Source organism: Littorina saxatilis, linkage group LG5 (genome assembly GCF_037325665.1).
Source record: "Littorina saxatilis isolate snail1 linkage group LG5, US_GU_Lsax_2.0, whole genome shotgun sequence".
NCBI lineage: Eukaryota > Metazoa > Mollusca > Gastropoda > Littorinimorpha > Littorinidae > Littorina > Littorina saxatilis.
Window position 1 is genome coordinate 50047628 of NC_090249.1, and position 20263 is coordinate 50067890.

Below are 20263 nucleotides of genomic sequence, written 5' to 3' on the forward strand. Positions count from 1 at the left end.
AAATCGGTCAACTGAAATGAAATCCGATGAAAAGATAGTTGCAATCAGCGGAGTGAATCAAACATTACGCTTCGAGAGAACACTGTAGCAAGAAGCTAGCGTGGAATTTAATGAAACTAAGCGTGGAAATTTAACAGGTAGCAATAATACTTTATTCAAAATCTAGCACGGTGTAATAAACAAGAAAGCTTTCCACATCACCAAGCTACAAAGTCATGTGTACAGTACTCTCTGTGACCAATGTGGGTGATGGGGGGTGAGGGGGAGTGGGACAGGCGAAGAAGGTTTGGTAGCAGGTAGATTTATTAAGTGTAGCATTTTGTTAGCCGCAATAAGAGAGTAATGACACAGCAGAGCATCTGTCACTTGCGAGTGGTGTTACTCAAAAGATGATAGTGACCAGGAAAAGTGACCGTGTCCGGTTGGGTACATCCGGCAATATCTGACCACAACCCACACATGTCTCACTTTCTTGTCAACGCATTTTCTTACTAACACATAAACAACTCTGAGGCACACAAAAAGTCGTGCCCTTTTAAGGGCTAAACACAGACACCGAGTTATTTTAAACCTTTTGGGGCACATTATAAGATGTTTGATGGGTTGTTGACAGACCAGCTTTTTTGTCGTCCGAGGGGGAGCATATCGTCTTTTGTTTCATATTTATTGACCAAGGCCGAAGGCCGCGGTCAATAAATATGAAACAAAAGTCGATATGCCCCCCGAGGGCCGACAAAAAAAGCTGGTCTGACAACAAACCACCAAACATCGTTTTTGTCATCATTTTGGTAGTGAGAAAATAAGATAACAATCAACACAGGGAGCCATGCTCTGAAACACGGGTTCCGTGCTGATAACCACACGAGTTCCGTGCGGATAACCACTGGCAATCAAAGCTGGCGTGTGAAAGCAACTTTCTGTATTTTAGAGTTCATAAAATGTTGGGATGAATATGTCAGGTTTGAGGATGCACAGTTCTGTTTGTTCATCTTGGTATTCCACTCCCTCGGCTTTCAGTTGTGAGTAATAAGCTTATAGTAATCGAATGTGGAAGCTACGTTGAGTCAAAGGTCACAGAAGATTTGCGTTGTGCAGCGAAGGAAAGAATCGCGATCTTGTTTCCGACTCAGTACCTCTTTGTTTTTCATTAGACCTGTCAATCTGCTTGCTCGGCTTTGTGAGATGTTTGCATATCTTGTTGTTATTTTCTTTGCTTTTATCATTATTTCTTATTTGTGCTTCGTTTATCGATACAACGTCTTGTGCACGGGTCAAAATGTGTGTGTCAGCTCAGGGGTCAATTGGTTTGACTTGAACTTGAAAGACAAATTTCTCACAGTTTGTTTTTGGAACTTTGCAAAGCAGTGTCTTGTCGTCTGTTTAGGTCTGGGGAAACGCCAATGAAAAGAGCCGAAGAATCCTCGAGCGTTTCTATTGGGTTTGCTTTTGATTATCCATGTAATAGGGCTTCCTGCAACTATGGTAACCGGGGATTTATTCCCCGGGGAACATGAGATTTATTTACCAGGTGCTTGTGAATGAGAACTCGTGAAAATGATGACAAAATACCTTGTCTGGTGCCCACTGCACTTGGAGGAAAAAAAGAGGAGGAGGAAGAATAGAAGCAGGAAAAGAAAGATTAAAGAAGATGAGCAAAGGAAACAGACAAAGGAGAGATGAAAGAAGAAGCAGTTGCCCTTTGCTACAAAAAGAATAAAAGCAAAACAAAGAAGAAAGTAAAACAATGACACACACAACATTGTCACCATTACAAACAAAACTACCCAAGTAGACATAGTTGCTTCTTTATCTGCACGCTCTTCTTTCCCTTAAGTTTTAATACACAAAACACAAACACAAAAATATTGCCACAGTTACACCACCCCACTCACACACACACACACACACACACATATTCATTAAATAAATCCACTCACCAACGGGCGACTTTCTTATTCGCTCTCTCTTCTTCCCCTTAATTTTTCAATACACAAATACATTGACACATTTACATCCCCCCCCCCCCCCAAAAAAAAAAAAGTAGAAAAAGAAAGAAAAAAAATATATATACCGGCACAAAAACCAACAACAAAAAGAAAACAAATACAAACTAAACACAACAGAAAATGTCACTCACCGACGACAGTCTTCTCTATGCGCTCGCTCTTCTTCTTCCTCTTCCACTTCCATGGCTTGAAGATTCTGCCGAAGGCGTGGAAGCGGCTCTTGCGGTCCGCGGGCGGCGTGTTGGTGTGCAGGGCCGTCGTCTTGGCCTCGCCATTCTTGCTCACATCTGTCCACGACACACAACAAAACCCTTCTTCACTCACAGGCAACACAGACGACGAGGCAGCAGAAGGTCTGAGAGTGCTGATGCTGCTGCTGCTACTGGCACTGCTGTTGTTGTTTTGGATGTCCTGCACATTATATTTGGTCCTCATGGTGCCCTACGAGTTCTGAGAACGAAGAAAGTTTGATTTGCTGTGTGGAAAATACACAGATACACAGGGGTTTATGAGTTACAACGATTCGCAGCTCTCATAATACACATAAATAGTCGTGTGAGTTCTGCGACAAGTTCCTTTTGCTGTCATGAAACAATCACAAAGATACACGGAGGTTTAAGAGTTACAAAGATTCGCAGCTGTCACAACGGACCCATAGGTTCACAAAAAAGTCCTGTTTGCTGTGATGGAAATACGCAGAAATACACCTTTTGAGTTCTGCGACAAGTTCTCTTTGCTGTGATAAAAATACACAGAAGTTAAAGAGTTGCAACGATTTGCATTTCTCACACAGACCTGTGCCCACATGCAGGTTCTCAGAAAAGTCCTGTTTGCTGCGATATAAACGCACAGGGGTGAACAAGTTAATGCAATTCTCAGCCCTTACAGTCAGCACCACGATTAAACTGAATAACGAGCGTAAGGGTACAACCTAGTATCCTGGACCGTGCGAACAAGCCGTTGACGCCCATGTGAAATGTATACAAGTGTACATATAATAACTCGTGACCTGAACAAAAAAATAGCATGTGGCAAGGCTCCAAAATATGCTCTTTGTGGTGTTTTCTATGCAGAGAACGAATTTCCAACATGGACGAACGGGTCTATATCACTGCCAAACTGAATGCACACAACCCAAAGGTGAAGATCGATCAGTGTCCTTTGGATCATTGGCTGACTGTCAAACTGTACCCGTAATGAATAGATTGTAGTTGTGTTCCCGAGCAAGAGAAGTAGCCTTGGACAGTGATATCACCAGGCATGTCCACTCACACGGACATCACTGTCCGCTTAACACCGACAACCGAGATACCGTCGTCCCCAAACGTCAACACCTCAGCTTAGTATCACAACACAGCAAAACTCTATGGAATAACACAGCAAAATCTCTATTGCATAACACAACGAAATTCCTATTGAATAACACAGCAAAGCCTCTATCGGAAAACAGCAAAGTCTCTTTGGAACTTTCACACAGTTTTCTCCTCTTACTATTAACCCATACTTTTCAATACTTTTAGTACTGTACAAAACGACTTTCCTACACACACAAAAACCACCACAGCTGATTCATCCGAACTGACTATGAGGCCAGCATCTTGACAAATAGTGCTGACGGCAGAACTGTGTAGAAAAGAAACCTCTTCACACCATAACTCATTCAGCTGAAGATGACGGTGATGTGCACACACTCACACAAAGCATCAAAGGCCAGAGCCGCGATGCACGTGTTGACACAGCACCGTCCTATAAAGACCGACCGAGCCGCGCGACTCCCCTCAGCAAACTGACTAAACTATACACTTTCTGTTGCCTACCTCACTCCAGCAAAAGACTAAAGACCTTTTTTCACAAAGTAGCGGGAGTATAGATCTACTGACAGGGAGGGATGGAGGGAGGAAAAAGAGAGGTTAGTGACGAGTTAGATCAGTAGGCAGCTGGGGCTGACATGACAAGCCGTCACAATGACAAGGACGTGACGAATGGCGGTGTTTGTCTCTCGGCCTCTGTCACCTCGCTGCCTGCCCCTCGACCTGTCAACACTCCACACCTATCTTGACCACAGGTCAAGCTCTGTCGATGACCTCTGTCTGTCTCTTTCGCCGTTCGACCTAACGTCTTCATTATGGACACAAAACTCAACTATCTGCCCCTCAACCTTCAAACACTTCACACTTATCTTGGTCACAGGTCAGACTCAGTCGGTCAATTCTCTCTCTCTCTCTCTCTCTCTCTCTCTCTCTCTCTCTCTCTCTCTCTCTCTCTCTCTCTCTCAGTTTGACCTGATTTCTCCATTTTGCACACAGAACACAACTATCTGCAAATCGACATGTGAACACCACACACCCATCTCGCCCACCGGTCAGGCTCAGCAGATGACCTATCTCCTTCCCTCTCTCTTTCGCCGTTTGACCCGACGTCTTCATTATCGACACATCAACACAATTACCTGCCCCTCAACCTGTGAACACTCCACACCTATCTCGCCCACCGGTCAGGCTCAGCCGATGACCTCTCTCTATCTCTTTTTCCGTTTGACCCGGCGTCTTCATTATAGACGGGGTCCTGATTTGGCCTAAACGGTCCGCTGGACCCTAAAAGCAACAGTTAACTAACTAACTAAATTACTTCATTATGGACACAACACAACTACTGCTAGCCCCTCAACCTGTGAACAACAAATCCCCACACTTATATCGTCCACTGGTCAGGCTCAACCGATGACCCCTGTTTGCCTGTCTCTCTCTTGTCATGTGACCTAACAGTAACTTCTCCATTATGAACACACAACACCAGTACCTGTCCATCGACCTGTGATCAACCCACACCTATTTTGCCCCACTGGTCAGACTCAGCCGATGACCTCTCTTTCTGTGTCGGCAAGTGGTGACGTTACTTATTCATAATGAAGTCATTACACAGCAACAACGCTTCGCTCAGCTAAACAGTAGTTGCTCCCATCGTAGAAGAGCGATTAATCCATTGTTCATACTTTGATCACACTTCACTTCAGGCCCAGGTGATGATGACCCCTCTCTCTCCTGCGCGGTCCCTGTGACCCGAGCCTTTTCATTGTGAACAAACCGCACAACAACATTACGTCTTCTCTCCGCCGGGCAACTTCAGCCTGCATCGCAAGAGATCGATTTCTCTACCATTCACATGGTAACCAAACTGTTGGGCTTAGGCAATATAGCCACACGACACAGCAAAACTGAGGTGTCTCTCCGCCGGACATAATTAGCCTCTGTCGTTAAGTTCTTAACGATAGAATTCTCCGTCTTTCAAATAGTGACCGACCTTTAAAGGCTCACGCGATGAACGCCCAGCTGCGTCTTTCTTTCTCCTGCTATATGTACTTCATTATAGACACACAACACATCAAAATGGAGGTGTCTCTCCGCCGGACGATATACTTATAAATATATACATCGCAGCAGATCGATGTCTCCACCAATCACAGTGTGATCAAACTTAATACTCAAGCGATGACATCTCCGCCTCTACATCTCTCTCTATAGTTCATTATACATCCTACACAGAACAAAACCAAGAATTCAGAAGACATACGCTCACGCCGTAGCACCATAGCAGGTCTAACTCTTCATTTCTACGCTACAGATAGAATTGTCCATTATTAAAAAAAATTAACTCCATTATTTTAAACTACTGCGCAAATTACCAACAATATTCTATTGCAGCAGCATACTGCAACACCGTTGCAGATCGAACCCCACCATGCTGCGATATATGTAAAAAACATGAATCAATACCCTCCCAATGACACAGGACAGCAACACAGCAACAACAAAATGGAAACAATCGCTGCTTGCAAAAGCCACGCAGAGAGTAGGCCATGTCAAGGCCTGGCGACAGCCGGTCGGAGTATTTTTTTGATGTGTGAAAAAAGAGATCTCCGACAAGGGTCATGTGTTGCTACTAATAGAACTGCAGGGTGACATCATGCACCATAATATTATTACAGCACTTCAACACAAAGGAGTTTCACCAGTGTGGACCAGACGGACAGGCCAAACCCAGTATATCCCCCCCCCCCCCCTTTACCCCGTCACGTCATTAGGTTATAAGAAGAAAAAAAAACGCATGCGTACGCTACGCCGACACAGATTCCTTTTTGTTTAGCAAGTGTCTAAATGTGTTAGAGTCATGTTAGAGTGTTAAACAGCAACACAAGTAGCATCAATCTCATTCCAAACCCCCCTACCCACCACAGTGTATGTAACGTACGTTACATGTGCGTGTAATTATTGACGAAAGGAGCTTCTTCGTTCTTCACAAACAATTGTCATTTCCGTCACATACACACCAATGGCCATCATCAGCATAATCGTGCTTCCATAAAACATTCACAGTTATGGAGGTCCAGCTGTTGCCTTTTTTTTACCCGAGCATAACGAAGAAGTACGTATTGACTATTGTCTCTTAACGATTGGCCTAAATCTTCGGGCGCGGGCCGCCAATCCTTCAGTTATGCACTTTTGTGGGGCAAAGATCACTTCATCATCGTAAATCACTCTCAGACCATAGTATCACAGGTTGTACACCTGTCTATAACCACCAGCCAAAAGTGGCTTTTACCGACAGGGGGTTGTTATACTTATAGAAAGTGCATAACATATGGTGGGGGGTGTGAGGTGGGGACTCGTCGGGGATTCTTTTGGGTGGTCGTAGTAGGCAGGTGGTCGTTATCAAGAGGTGGTCGCCAGGGCAGGTTTGACTGCAGCAGATTTGACCGATGCGGTGACAGTTCTTCTCCTTCTCGGCTGACTGTGATGAGCACCTGTCCTCTCTCGCAATCTTGTGTTTACTTGTTAAAGCTACTCTTACACTGTGCCGAATTCCCCTTGCGAATAGAATTTTCCAATAATTCACAATGATCGGGACATGGTCGCAAGACATTCGTAAAATTAATGTTCTTAACCATTCGCCACCATTCGTCTCTTGTTTTGAACATAGCAACATGTTCCTGATATTCGCAAAGAAGTCATATTCTTAACTTTTTTGCAACGTACTGGTAAGATTTCGCAAGACATTCGTAATCATCGCAATGTATTCGTCAGGCTCGCAAGGCATTCGCAACCATTCGTTATGCCTGTCTTACACTGTGCCGAATATCCTTGCGAGTATGCATTCGCAATGATCAGTAGACATTCGCAAGCACTCGCAACCATTCGTAAGACATTCGCAAGGATTCGTAAGGCTTCGAATGGTCAATATTTTTCCTGTCCATTAGTCTCTTTTTGGGGCCAAATACAACATGTTCATATACACATTTCTTGCGAATGTCTTACGAATAGTTGCGAGTGCTTGCGAATGTGTACCGATCATTGCGAACGCCTTGCGCGCGCTACGAATACCTTTACGAGGATTACGAATGGCTTGCGAATACTGAAGAATATGCATTCCTTGCGAATATTAGGAGCATGTTGCTAATGTTCGCAACAAGAGACGAATGGTGGCGAATTGTTAAGAACATTTACGAATGTCTTGCGACCATGTCCCGATCATTACGAATTATTGGTGAATTCTATTCGCAAGGAAAATTCGGCACAGTGTAAGAGCAGTATTACGAACAATGCGAATTGCATAATCGCTTTATTCGTAAAATGTTTGCAAGCACTCGCAACACTCGCAAGGCCACTCGCAACGTTCGTAATACATCCGCAAGACATTCGTATATGGATTTGTATGCATTCGCAATGATCGGTAAGGCTTCGAATTTTCAATATTTTTTCCTGTCCTATCGTCTCTTTTTTGCTGAATACAACATGTTCATATTCGCAAGGATATTCGGCACAGTGTAAGACAGGCATAACCGCCTGTGAGACCCTTTCAGTCACGACTGAAACAGTACGGCCACGAACTGCGAATGACCAGTCACGGTTTAAATTCATGTTCATTTTGTTTTTTATCAATGATGACTCTTTCCATTTTAACGATCAATTTGTGTGTGTGTGTGTGTGTGTGGGTGTTTTTGTGTAAGCGCACCACGAGCGCATGTATGTCTTAAGCGCACGAGAGCTGAGCATGACCGAGACTGGGTGAGAGAGATGGAGAATACAAAAATAGGCATGAGGTCACACGGAAGCATGGGGTCCCGCAAAGAAACAAATTGTCACCCACCCACACGGAATGCTGTGTGTAAGTTTGAACTTTCCTTCGTCAGCTTACACTGTTTTTGACAGTGGGACAACAAACTTCTCCATACAGCCTTTCCCCCTCCACACTTTTTCTTGTTTACACATAATTCTGCCCGTGATAGTTCTGCATGTTGTTTTTGTGAAACGATTGTATTGACCCAACAGTGAATAAAAACTTGTTCAAACCTGAAGCAAGCTCCTTTGGCAAGGTAGCTATTTAGCACAGGCGGCCATGTGCTTAAATATTTTTTATTATGATTCATACATTTTTAATATTATTCTTTAGCACAACAGACCTATCGCAAACTTCCCCTCTCGAATTAATTGGACCGGGGTTGGTGATATGAGCCAGTGAGAGGTTGCAGTGACTTTTCTGTCCCTACATTCGTCAAGCCTGCGAATTCCCACAAAGACCCGACCCAGAACAATTAAGTCCCCTCTTCAAGGAGATCAAAATACGTCAAGCCTGGAAGACACAGGTTCGGACCACAGGAGCTTGTATCAAAGCACCGGTTGTTGACTGAATTATCCTACTCCTTTATCCATACTAGAGTGTTACAACTTACTACTATTGTTTACTAGTGAACAATAGTAGTAATACTACAGTAAGGATAACGAAGTAGGATACTTTAATCGTCCGGCTCTTTGATACAAGCTCCTGTGATTCGGACATGCAAGTCCCTACAGTTTGTTTTAGGAGACACATCAACAGATCCAGAAGTCTCGTTTTTAATCAGTTTATGTAGACACTTTACGCACGTTTTCTTACCCCTTGTTGGGCCTAATTATATATCAAGCTTCTGCTGTTTTACTTGACACAAAATTATATACAACGAATCAGCGTGGTACGCCGCATTTCGAACCAAGTCGCAGCTATACGACGTGACAACGCATTGGATGCGAAAACCAACGTAATGCGTCAACGATGACGAGGGGCTTCTGCCTTTTTCGCTGAAACTTGTAAAGCATTCTTGAAACAGGTTGAGATGTTTACTACGTGCGTCCTTCCTTCGTTCGATTTTGCTATGTATCTGTGAGTGGACATGAGTCATCGTGAGAAGCTGCAAACTCCAGCTGTTTATTTACATGTACGTAGCCGATCCTGCTCTGGTCAAAGTGGTGTTTTTTTTCTTTTTCTGAGGAACACTATGCTGGTATACAATGCTACAATGGCGAATCACATAGGAGAGAGCATACACACAGTGACTGATTGCTAATTCCAGAAAGAAAAAAATGCATCTGAGAATTCAACTGCAGTTGAGGTCACTGTGAAAGGAACCTTTTGAACTGATGGTCGTGTGTGTGTGTGTGTGTGTGTGTGTGTGTGTGTGTGTGTGTGTGTGTGTGTGCGTGTGTGTGCGTGTATGTGTGTGGTGTGTGTGTGTCTGTGTGTGTGTGGGTCAGTGTGCGTGTGGTGTGTGTGTCAGTAAATAATAATAATAATAAAACATTCTTTTATAGCGCTGTTCACCGCCGAATGGTAAGTCTCATGGCGCTTTACATTAGACATTAAAATTTAACATTTTACATAAAAAGTTTTCTCGTAAGAAATAACATACAAGCATTAAAACCAATTCATAGACAACGACCACTTATAGTTATATAAAATAATGTAGAAAAATTGTTTTTAAAAAGACGGAAAAAAAACACACAAAAAAACAACAACACGTAAGATAAGTAATAGAGACATAGTTACACATAAAAAGTCTGACAATAAAACAGAACTCACATAAAAGCGTACAGATCTAAAACAGAACGAAGATGTAACATAGACTGTGGGGCAACAAATTAAACAACTAACAACTAGTCAACAAGCAAACTTATCATTCAGCACATTCACTCACAAGTCACATTACACCACAGCTTCAATGTCCTAATTACTTTGTTCATTTTAGTAAAAGGCAGATTTGTACAGGTGAGTCTTCAGTTTAATCTTAAATGATGGTACTGAAGGAGACTGGCGGACCGCTGGGGGAAGTGAGTTCCAGAGTGTAGGGACTTGATATCTGAATGATCTTTGTCCAGCTGATTTTAGTTTAGCTCTAGGGACTGTGAGGAGCAGCTGGGCAATGAGGACCTCAGGGACCTAGCTGGAGAGTACTTTGTCAGTTTTGATGACAAGTAAGGGGGGAGGGTGCCATGAAAGTAGTTGAAAGCGAGAGTGCCCAGCTTGTATTGTATTCTCTGTTGCAATGGAAGCCAGTGGAGATGATTCAGCAGTGGCGTAGCATGATCCCTGCGCTTCTTTCTGAGGATTACCTTAGTGTGTGTGTGTGTGTGTCAGTGTGCTTGTGGTGTGTGTGTCAGTGTGTGTGTGTGTGTGTGTGTGTGTGTGTGTGTGTGTGTGTGTGTGAGTGTGTGTGTGTGTGTGTGTGTGTGTGTGTGTGTGTGTGTGTGTGAGTGTGTGTGTGTGTGTGTGTCAGTGTGTGTGTGTGTGTGTGTGTGTGTGTGTGTGTGTGTGTGTGCGAACACTGTTGATTTGTGCATGCTCGTTTTAGTTCCTTTCAGGAAAACGGATATGACTTCCCTGTAACACAGTATATATATATGCAATTCACTATACGTCGCAGACTATAGCTAAGACAACTGTTATCTCTTTGTGCAGAGCTTCCCTGTGTACAGTGTATTTGTTAGGAACACAATTTGTTAAGCACAAATAAGGCAATGGAAATTGACTTTTGACCTTTTGACAGTCACGATGCCTTCAATCACAGCTTTGTGAGATACTTTGTTCTTCCGTTTATGAGACGCGCCGTTGTTCTTCATCGACCCGAAAAGCAACATTCACATACCCTTTCCGCAAAAAAAAAAAAAAAAAAAAAAAAAAAAAAAATACAGTCAAAGACACACTACCTCCAGTGTAAACTGTTTAGCTCATCATCTCACAACTGGCCAGGTTTTTCACATAGGATAAGACCATCCCTATACTCAGACACATACCAAAAATCAACATCCTGACTGCTTCCTGTGGTGAGTCGGAATCCCCAACCCCCCCCCCCCCCCCCCCCGGGTTATCTTTCATTGTGCAGTCACATTAAAGGTACACTCTTTCCAGTGCAAGCCAGGTAACATGCGCCTTGAGTCGCCTCGTGTGGTGAGATATGTGCGCGATATAAATTCTCGTAAATAAAATAAATAAATAAAAGCCATCAAGTCAGGGTTTTACATGACGTAAGAACATCCTTCCACTTTGACACGTATCAAAATTCAACAGCATGGGTACTTCCTAAGCAGAGTAGGAACTCTGTTCGCTAAATTTAATGTCACGCCTTAATTGACACAGGTGTCATTTACGTAAATAATTCATCCAACAACAAAAATGCCCACACGTTACACAAAACAGACAGGGTGTAGATTTTGGTACAGTGTAACTCCCATTTCAAATGAATACCTCAAATTCTGAGAAACTAGTGTCTTAGGTAATTTTACAGAGGCTAGAACAGAAAATGTGAAAAAATGTAAGGTCTTAAAAAGGTCTACTGTATAGTGCAAGTGAAAGGATGTTGTTATCACATGTAAGCTCATTGACAGGTCACAGGTGGTGCAAATGAATCGCTTGAATGCGAGGGGTGGTGCATTGTTCTTTTAAAAGACTGGAAAAAGATGTTGATGCTAACTATTTGTCGTAACCTCCGGCTGTTTCGTGACCCTTGTGAATTTATTGATTTTTTTGCAAAATGATGACGCGGGACAGGATGATTAGCTTCGTAAACACAGCACTCCAGGGGAAGAATAGAGAGAGAGAGAGAGAGAGAGAGAGAGAGAGAGAGAGAGAGAGAGAGAGAGAGAGAGAGAGAGAGAGAGAGAGAGAGAGAGATATTAAGTTGTGTGAATCAGGGGGGGGGGGGGGGAGAGAGGATCGTTAACCTCAGAAAAAGCTTTTCTCAGTACCATCAACGGCCTGAATTGTGTGTGTGTGTGTGTGTGTGTGTGTGTGTGTGTGTGTGTGTGTGTGTGTGTGTGTGTGTGTGTTTGGAGGGTGGAGGGCGGGGCAGAGCGAGGAGCAACAGTCATTCACCTTTTATCCGTTCCCTCAACAGCGTAAGTTGTGTGTGTATGTTGACTGAGAGCTTTTACTGTTGTTTACCCACCGAGAACAGGTCCCGCAGAGAACTTGACTTGCTGGCATTCCTAATCTATAATCGTTAAGCCAAATAATGTGCTTATTGTACCGCTCACAATGAGCCCACAGAGAAATATTTGTGCTTCAGACGGGCTGTTTACGCCGGCCCACAAACTGCAACCTCGGCGCAAGCCTGCGAGCATACTACTGTTACATCACGCCCAGCTAAAAACACAACACTAAATCATGTAACGGTACTAATTACTACTTGATGTAACTGTTTACATTTCGGATATGTTGACCTTGTTTCCTAACTCCATTGATTTTTCGTTAGACAGAGAGAGGATCATGTCATTTTGTAAGTTTTGAAACATGTTTATATATATATATGGGGCTACGTCCTTTAATTGTGGGCTAATTACACGTTAATCTACCTGTCGTTCACTCACCGTACACTCAGCGATATAAGGCTATCTATTTTTCTGGTGTGTGTGTGTGTGTGTGTGTGTGTGTGTGTGTGTGTGTGTGTGACAGTTACAGCATTGCAGCTCATTCCGCAAACCCTGGGACTTTTATCCAAAATTGCTCTCTCTCTCACGTCACAGCTGATTTCATCCTCATAAAAAGTGTTGGCAACCGCAAGAAAAAGATATAACGTGTTATTCTATTTCATTTAAAGACACAGTCCTTCTTGTTTAAGCAATTCGGGCTTACAATCCAAGATCTGTTCAATTTTTTTTTTTAATGAAATAAGACCATTCCTTCACCTGGATAAATATCAAAAAGCAAGAACCAGGGTGCTTTCTGTGCAGAACGAAACTTTCAACTCTGCGCAGGTAGCAGACAAGTTGTTGATTTTGGGTATACTTCCAAATGGAGGGACCTGGGATGGTCTCATTTCATATACATTTTGGACAGATCTGAGATGGTAAGCCCAAATACATGGGAAGGACTGTGTATTTAAATGCAATACACAACAACAACAACAACCACTTCTACCTCACTGCATCGCACAAGTTGAATACAAAATGTATATTGTACCAGTTAAACGACCTAGTGGAATGGCCTTTTTTGCACTGCATGGTGTCATGCAATCCTTTGAATAAACTACAAAGAATATCTCTGTGCAAACAGAGCTACCCCTGCATGCAATCCCGTTCCACATGATCCTAGTGCATTACTTTCCTCAATGTGTTATGCCCTTTCACACTGCAAACTATTCTGAATAAACGCCATTTGTACTGTCTGAGTCAGCAAGACTAAGACCATTTCGAGTTTTCCCTGTGGAAACTACTTAACCAGACATCTGAAAACAAACAATTTTGAAAAGTAACACACCTGAGCAGGAAGTCACTTTGGTCATTAGGTGTGAATATTTGCATTCAAACACAAACTATTCTTTCATCAATTCATCCATTCCTTTCTAATCAAATTAATCATTGCACGTGCAGCTGCTGTGTCGATCTTCATGGTCACAACTATCTTCCCACAACATATTTTCAAGAAACCCCTTGCCCTTTTTGTCATTCTGTTATTTTCAACAAACCACTGTAAATGTGTTTGTGATAATACATTTTCAAGAAACCATTGTTGGTGATTCTATATTTTCAACAAACCATTGTGTGTGATTATCCATTGTCAACAAACCATTGATTGTGATTCTATATTTTCAACAAACCTTTTTTTTCGATTTTGTATTTTCAACAAAGTGAGAAGTGGATTTCATATTTACAACAAAACTTTTTTTTTCGATTTTGGATTTTCAACAAAGTGTGATGTGGATTTTACATTACAACAAACAAAAGTCCAGGATCCTGTATTTTGTAACAAACGCATTAGGCAATAGGCGTTGTAAACTAAACACAACAATTATATATACCAGCATTGTTTTCCTCCAACTTGTTCAGACAAGAGCAAAAAGGCATCTTGACGGGCCCATGCTTTTCTTTTGAATATTATATTACATGTACATAGCAGGCCGAGGCCTGTTTCTCTAATAATACCACAGGGTGGCACCGGCACGGTTGGCCTAGTGGTAAGGCGTCCGCCCGGTGAACGGGAGGTCGTGGGTTCGAACCCCGGCCGGGTCATACCTAAGACTATAAAATTGGCAATCTAGTGGCTGCTCCGCCTGGCGTATGGCATTATGGGGTTAGTGCTAGGACTGATTGGTCGGGTGTCAGAATAATGTGACTGGGTGAGACATGAAGCCTGTGCTGCGACTTCTGTCTTGTGTGTGGCGCACGTTAAATGTCAAAGCAGCACCGCCCTGATATGGCCCTTCGTGGTCGTGGTCGACTGGGCGTTAAGCAAACAAACAAACCAAAACCACAGGGTGGCGCACAAAGCAGCCCAAGCAAACAAGAGATAAATAATCCACTGTTTACACGACAGTCCCCCATTTGTCTCCCAATTAAATAGGGGAAGTAAGCTAGGGTGGGGCACATTGTGTTTTTGTGTGTGGTAAGAATGTTTCTACTCCAATCCAACAGTTATTTTGCCTCCACGTTCTACCATTTCGCATGTGTGTCACGTGTGTGTGTGTGTATAATTATGTGTGTGTGTGTGTGTGTGTGTGTGTGTACAACTACACGTGTGAGTGAGTGAGAGAGAGAGAGAGAGAGAGAGAGAGAGAGAGAGGGTGAGGGAGAGAAAGGGTGAGGGAAGAGTATGCGTGGGCATAAGAGATGTGGAAGACTGTGAGTGGGTGGGTGCATAAGACAGAGAGAAAGGGGATGGGGTGGGCAGACACATAGAGAGAGTATGCGTGTGCGGGGGGGGGGGGTGGGAGAGAGAGAGGGGCCGGGGGGAAGAGAGAGAGAGAGAGGGGGGAAGAGAGAGAGAGAGAGAGAGAGAGAGAGAGAGAGAGAGAGAGAGAGAGAGAGAGAGAGAGAGAGAGAATGTGTGTGAGCGTGATGCTATGTGTTCCGAGTACGAGTGTGTGTGGGTGTGTGCGACACAGAGAGACAGAAGCTCTGTACGGCCGACTTAACACTTTGAAGCAGTAAAAATCCTCCACCAGACAGGCCAATCTTCTTAGTGTTATGAAACAGAGGGGCTCCATGATGCCCGGTGTTTCGCTTGTCAGCTTAAAGCGCCCCCGGCCCGTGATTTATCTGTCCTTGATGACGCCATGGCTTCCAGTCTGGCGGACAAGCTCAACATCGTCCCTTGCTCCGATGTCAATGGCAACCAGATAAATGAGGAAATAAAGACCATCCCCTCTGTGGGCCGACAACAAATGCAAGAAACCAATCAAGCAGTTCATAAAATAATCTGAAAACAATGAATTTCACCTGTTTTAAGAAATGTTGGCATTGTCTTAGTAGACAGGCCGCAGACCTGGCTCAGTTTTTAAGATCTTCTCTGTCTATTGAAAAGTAAAATAACTGACCCCCCCCCAAAAAAAAAAAAAAAAAAAATTGTTTAAAGAACAACCCATTGGCTTTTAAGTGTGGGTCAGTCCGTCCAACATGCCCGACTTCAAAGGCATCACAGTGACTTTAATTCACACGCACAAAAAACGCAACACGCGGTCAGGAACTGTCACTGACAGGAGACAGTAGACAGTATTACTAGGAGTAGGTACCTGTTCATCAAAGTGAGGCATTGCCATCCACATGTATAATTCCGTAAGGTGTGCAGGCCTGTGGGAGGGTGGGTCAATTGTGACGAAGACAATGAAGTGACCAACACAGCCGGCTGCTGCAGTGGGTCAGCTGTCAAATTGTATACAAGTTCTGCCATTCGCATCACACACAAACATGCTTCCTCTCTGTGATGGAACAATGCCTGATGTGCTATAGGCTCATATATATATAAAGTCATGGAAATAAGACAGGAAGCTGTTGTTGTCGTTGCTCGTACCCGCGCTAAGCACTCCTGGGGCTACTCGGGTACACTACAGAGAAAATGGATCTGTTAAACTTGAGTCATCCAAATGAGAAGATTCTGTGTACGATTGTTTTCATCACCCCGCCATACAGGCAGCCTTAACTCCGTCTTCGGAAGATGTTATGCGTAGTGGAACGGCTCACATCTGATCAGATCGAACAGTCCTGCCACCATCCCCTCTCCCTTGAGCGATCGCCGTGCCAAGGAGCAGCAGGGGCAAACAGATAATCAATATTGCGCTAATGAAACGGTATGTTATTTGGCCCCGGTTAGTGCTGGACGGAGAAAGAACTGAGCGAGATATAATGCGTGGGAGGGGGACAGACAGGAGGAGTGAGGGAAACATAATCACAAATGGAGTACTCCATCAGTACAGTATGTGCCGAACGAACTGGTTAAAACAGAATGGTTTAAAATTACAAGGAAGACCTGGGGGCCTCAAAACAATCCGATCTTCTGTACATTCTTAAGAAATCAACAACACCCGTGGGCGACAGAAACAAACATTGAAACCGCAAAACATTCCAACAGCAACATCCCAGAGCAACTTGTAGTGAAGTGTGAGCGAAACCAAAATAGACATCGTGAAAAGCTCAAACTCAAAGTATTTACCAATGAACAGAGGAAACTGGGGGTGGAAATGGAATGGCAAAAAGCCGAGTGAGCGCCCCCAAAAACGTCCGAAAATGGTTACATTTACAAGGCCATGGATGTCAACTGGGAGGTTGAGGATGCAGGCAACTACCGGTCAACTCCAATTAAAGGGACCCTCCAGAGACCCCCCAATAAAAGCACTCACGACACCCACAGCCGCTACCCCCCTCAGCAAGCAGGCTTTGCCACCAGCCAGTCAACAGTAGCCCGGCAAGTCCCAATCAATAGCAGTCAAAAGCCAGGGGGGCACAAACAAGCGTTTTGCAGTAGATCCTCTCTGGGCCCAGAGAGGGCCCGTGAGCTGAGCAACCCGGGCACTCACGACCTGTCAACAGAGTGGGTAAACCGTGCCACCTTCATTTTTTTTTTATTTTTTTTTTACCAGGCTGTGTGGCCTTCCTCTTGCATCAGGCCCAAACACACAGCATCCCCTTGGTACATTTCATAACTTTGCTTTACAACGCACAGTAGGGCCCCCAATGAAACGACCTTCCATGCACGAAACTCTACCACCTTGGATACATAAAGTTTGAATCCAATCAACTGAACAAGGAAACATCCACTGTGCACATGTGCAAATTGTGCTTTAAGACACCTGGCAATGTTCCTTGACAGTACTGAACCAAAATGCACCAAACTGTACCACCCTCAACAACCTGATGTTTATATAAGAGATACACTCTATAATTTCTTCAAGGTAACAGCCCATAGGTACATTTTATAACTGTACTTTACAAGTTTACGCAGCATGTGTTCTTGGCTTTTGACTGAAGTGATCTGAAATTTATGCATGCATTAATTCCTTCAACGTAACATTCCATTAGTAAATTCAAAATCGATCTTTACCTCGCACAGGCCCTCTTGACGGGGATGATTGTAAATGGACCGAATTCTCCCACCTCAGAGTCAGAGGCCTGAAGTTCAAGCATGCTTGAAGTTCTGTTAAGTTAACCTTTAGGACAATATGAATTAAGACATTCTTGCCCTGTTTTTTCCCAGCCACGGAGGACAAAAGGTCAGTTAGACCTGGATTGAAAAAAAGTACAAGTCCAAATGTCCTGGTTAATGCTTTGTCATGTTGGCTTGATAGCAAAATTGATGGACAGAAAACATAAATGTCAAAAGGATAGAATGTCGACCAGCCAGGGTATACATCAGAGTCTGACCGAAGACAAAGGCCTGAGAACAACACTGATTCTTGTCACAAAACTCACATTTTCATATTGTGCACATGTATATGCCCAGGAAACAAAATTCATAGATTTTATGCATGAAGCTGCCAACATTCCCTGTAGGTGGCAACCATATTCCACCGGTTAAGCAATATTGGTGGAAAGTTTGAGTGTTCATTTTGCATGTAAGCATGAAACTGGTCAGCATCTGCTAGCTCAACATACACACTTAATATATATATGACTAATTCATTGTTCATAATTCAATGTAGTTGGTATCTTAATGCTGCATCTCATGCAAGTTCGGAACCAGAACTCAGCAATGCTGTTTTGGTAAATTGTAAGAGGCATACAATGATACATGATTACAACCTCCAAAACTTCACACCCAAACAAGGAAGCTTGAGTCTGTGGTCCAATACCATGATCAAACAGACCACAGACTGGGCTGAGCAGAATGGTCAGCTCAACTCACTGTGAAATGAGCACCTGTGAAAGAATAATTACCTGTCAGTGTCTGCTGTACTGACCAAGCCTACAGGGTCATTACAAACGTCCTGCAGAAATCTGACTGCCCGTTTTGTGCTGACACACACTATGTGAAGATCTGCATACAAAATTAGGTATTCGAGGGCGTCTGAGCCACAGTCATGCTCCAGCATACATTGTAATGTGAAATGAGTCAAGATTTTTGTACATGAAGAATAAACACAGCAGTGAAGACAAGGAGTAAAGTGATCTTACACTGGTGGACACATTTGTAACGCACGGACGAAGGAGCTAGTCCATAGTACATGTAATAAATTCACACCCAGTCATGTACCGAATGCATAATGGACTTGTGCGAAAAACTCCAATCAAAATCCAATACGAACTTGCTGTTTCTTGTACTGGGTACAGTTATTATTTCATTAGGCCAAGGAAAAAAGTCAGTGTTTTCGATCACACACAAAATCCTGTTTTTTTTTCCTCCGGACACAGAACTTTTTCTGAGCCTTTACAAAACTTTAAAATAAAATAAAAATGATAAAATCCGATTTTACAAACTAGCTACTCTACTTATACATCAAGGAGACATAGTTCGCGTGAGTTCCGACTAATAAAAAAAAAAACACTTTAATTTTAACAAACAAAAAAAGTGACCAACTCTAATTTTGTTGGGCCTTGTCATGGGAAACTAAATTTCAAGGGAATCTTCTCCAGGAAACTGAAATTTTATTGATTAATGTTGCAATCAGCTAATACAGTGGAGCCCTCTTTTTAAGACTTTGAAATAATCTTAGAAAATCAAGTCTTCAAAATAGGGAATCTTAGAGTTAAAATGGGGGTAAAATAGATCATTAGATGTAAACACATGTACAGTTAAAAGCAGCATATGAGTCATCTGGCATAACCACAGGATAAGTCAGTAGGTATTTAACCCTATTAATCAATGTGAGTGCCTAGAAGTAGAACACACACTGAAGCAGTCAATCATTTCATCAGCTCATCTGTAAATTAACATCAAATATTAATCAGAATCACCACCAACGTCAGTATACAGGGCCGGACCCAGGGGGGGTTCCAGGGGTTCCGGAACCCCACCCCTGGAAAAAGCATGTACCTTGCTTTGACTTTTACTAGTTTTAGCACCAAAACAATGCTGCTCTTAACCCTCAAAACAAGGCCCAGAATGCACCAGATTGCACAGATTTTAACCGTTTTTCAAAAATTTTCCGGGGGAGCATGCCCCCGGACCCCCCTAGTTCGCGCGCCTGCTTTGCTTTGCCCCCCCCCAAAAAGGAGGAACCCCCCCCCCCCTTACAACTCATTTGGTCCGGCCCTGGTATAGCCAAAATCAATTTGCATTCAGCAGTATGTACTCAGTATCAAAAACAGTGAGTACTGGAATACCTATCCCAAAAGCCATCCACTGATGAAACATAGTACGCCACAGATAAAGTTATAAACGTGTACAGCTGTGCGAAAACATGGCAGTGGACAACAACCTGTCAACTGAAAGGTGTAAAAACACCCACCAGTGGCATGCTTGCGATGTGAGACCCACACTACAGCCATAATTACTTCTGTACATACAGGTGTAAGTGTTTCATACCTTTGCTTTTGGGAGATTTGGGGACTGTTGATTTGGCTACTTTGGGTCGCCTCTTTCGCCGTAACCGTACTACAAATCCGTACAGCAGCCGCCGAGATCGCGATGGTGGGGGTGAGGAGGTTACGGAATGCGACGACAACGATAACGTTGTGGAGGTGTCGGCGTTGGTAATTTCGGAATCTGAAGCGGCTGTATCGGGAGCGTTCTCGGTCGTCTGC

General features: G+C 43.4%; 1 protein-coding gene across 1 annotated transcript in view; it reads right to left on the reverse strand.

Moving 5' to 3' along the window:
- Nucleotides 1-20263, reverse strand: part of LOC138967377 (phosphatase and actin regulator 1-like) — a 73732-nt gene that overhangs the window by 48100 nt on the left and 5369 nt on the right. The window contains exon 2 of the mRNA XM_070339909.1: nt 2138-2293. Coding sequence (XP_070196010.1) covers nt 2138-2293 — 156 coding nt within the window. The remainder of the gene's footprint in view (nt 1-2137; nt 2294-20263) is intronic.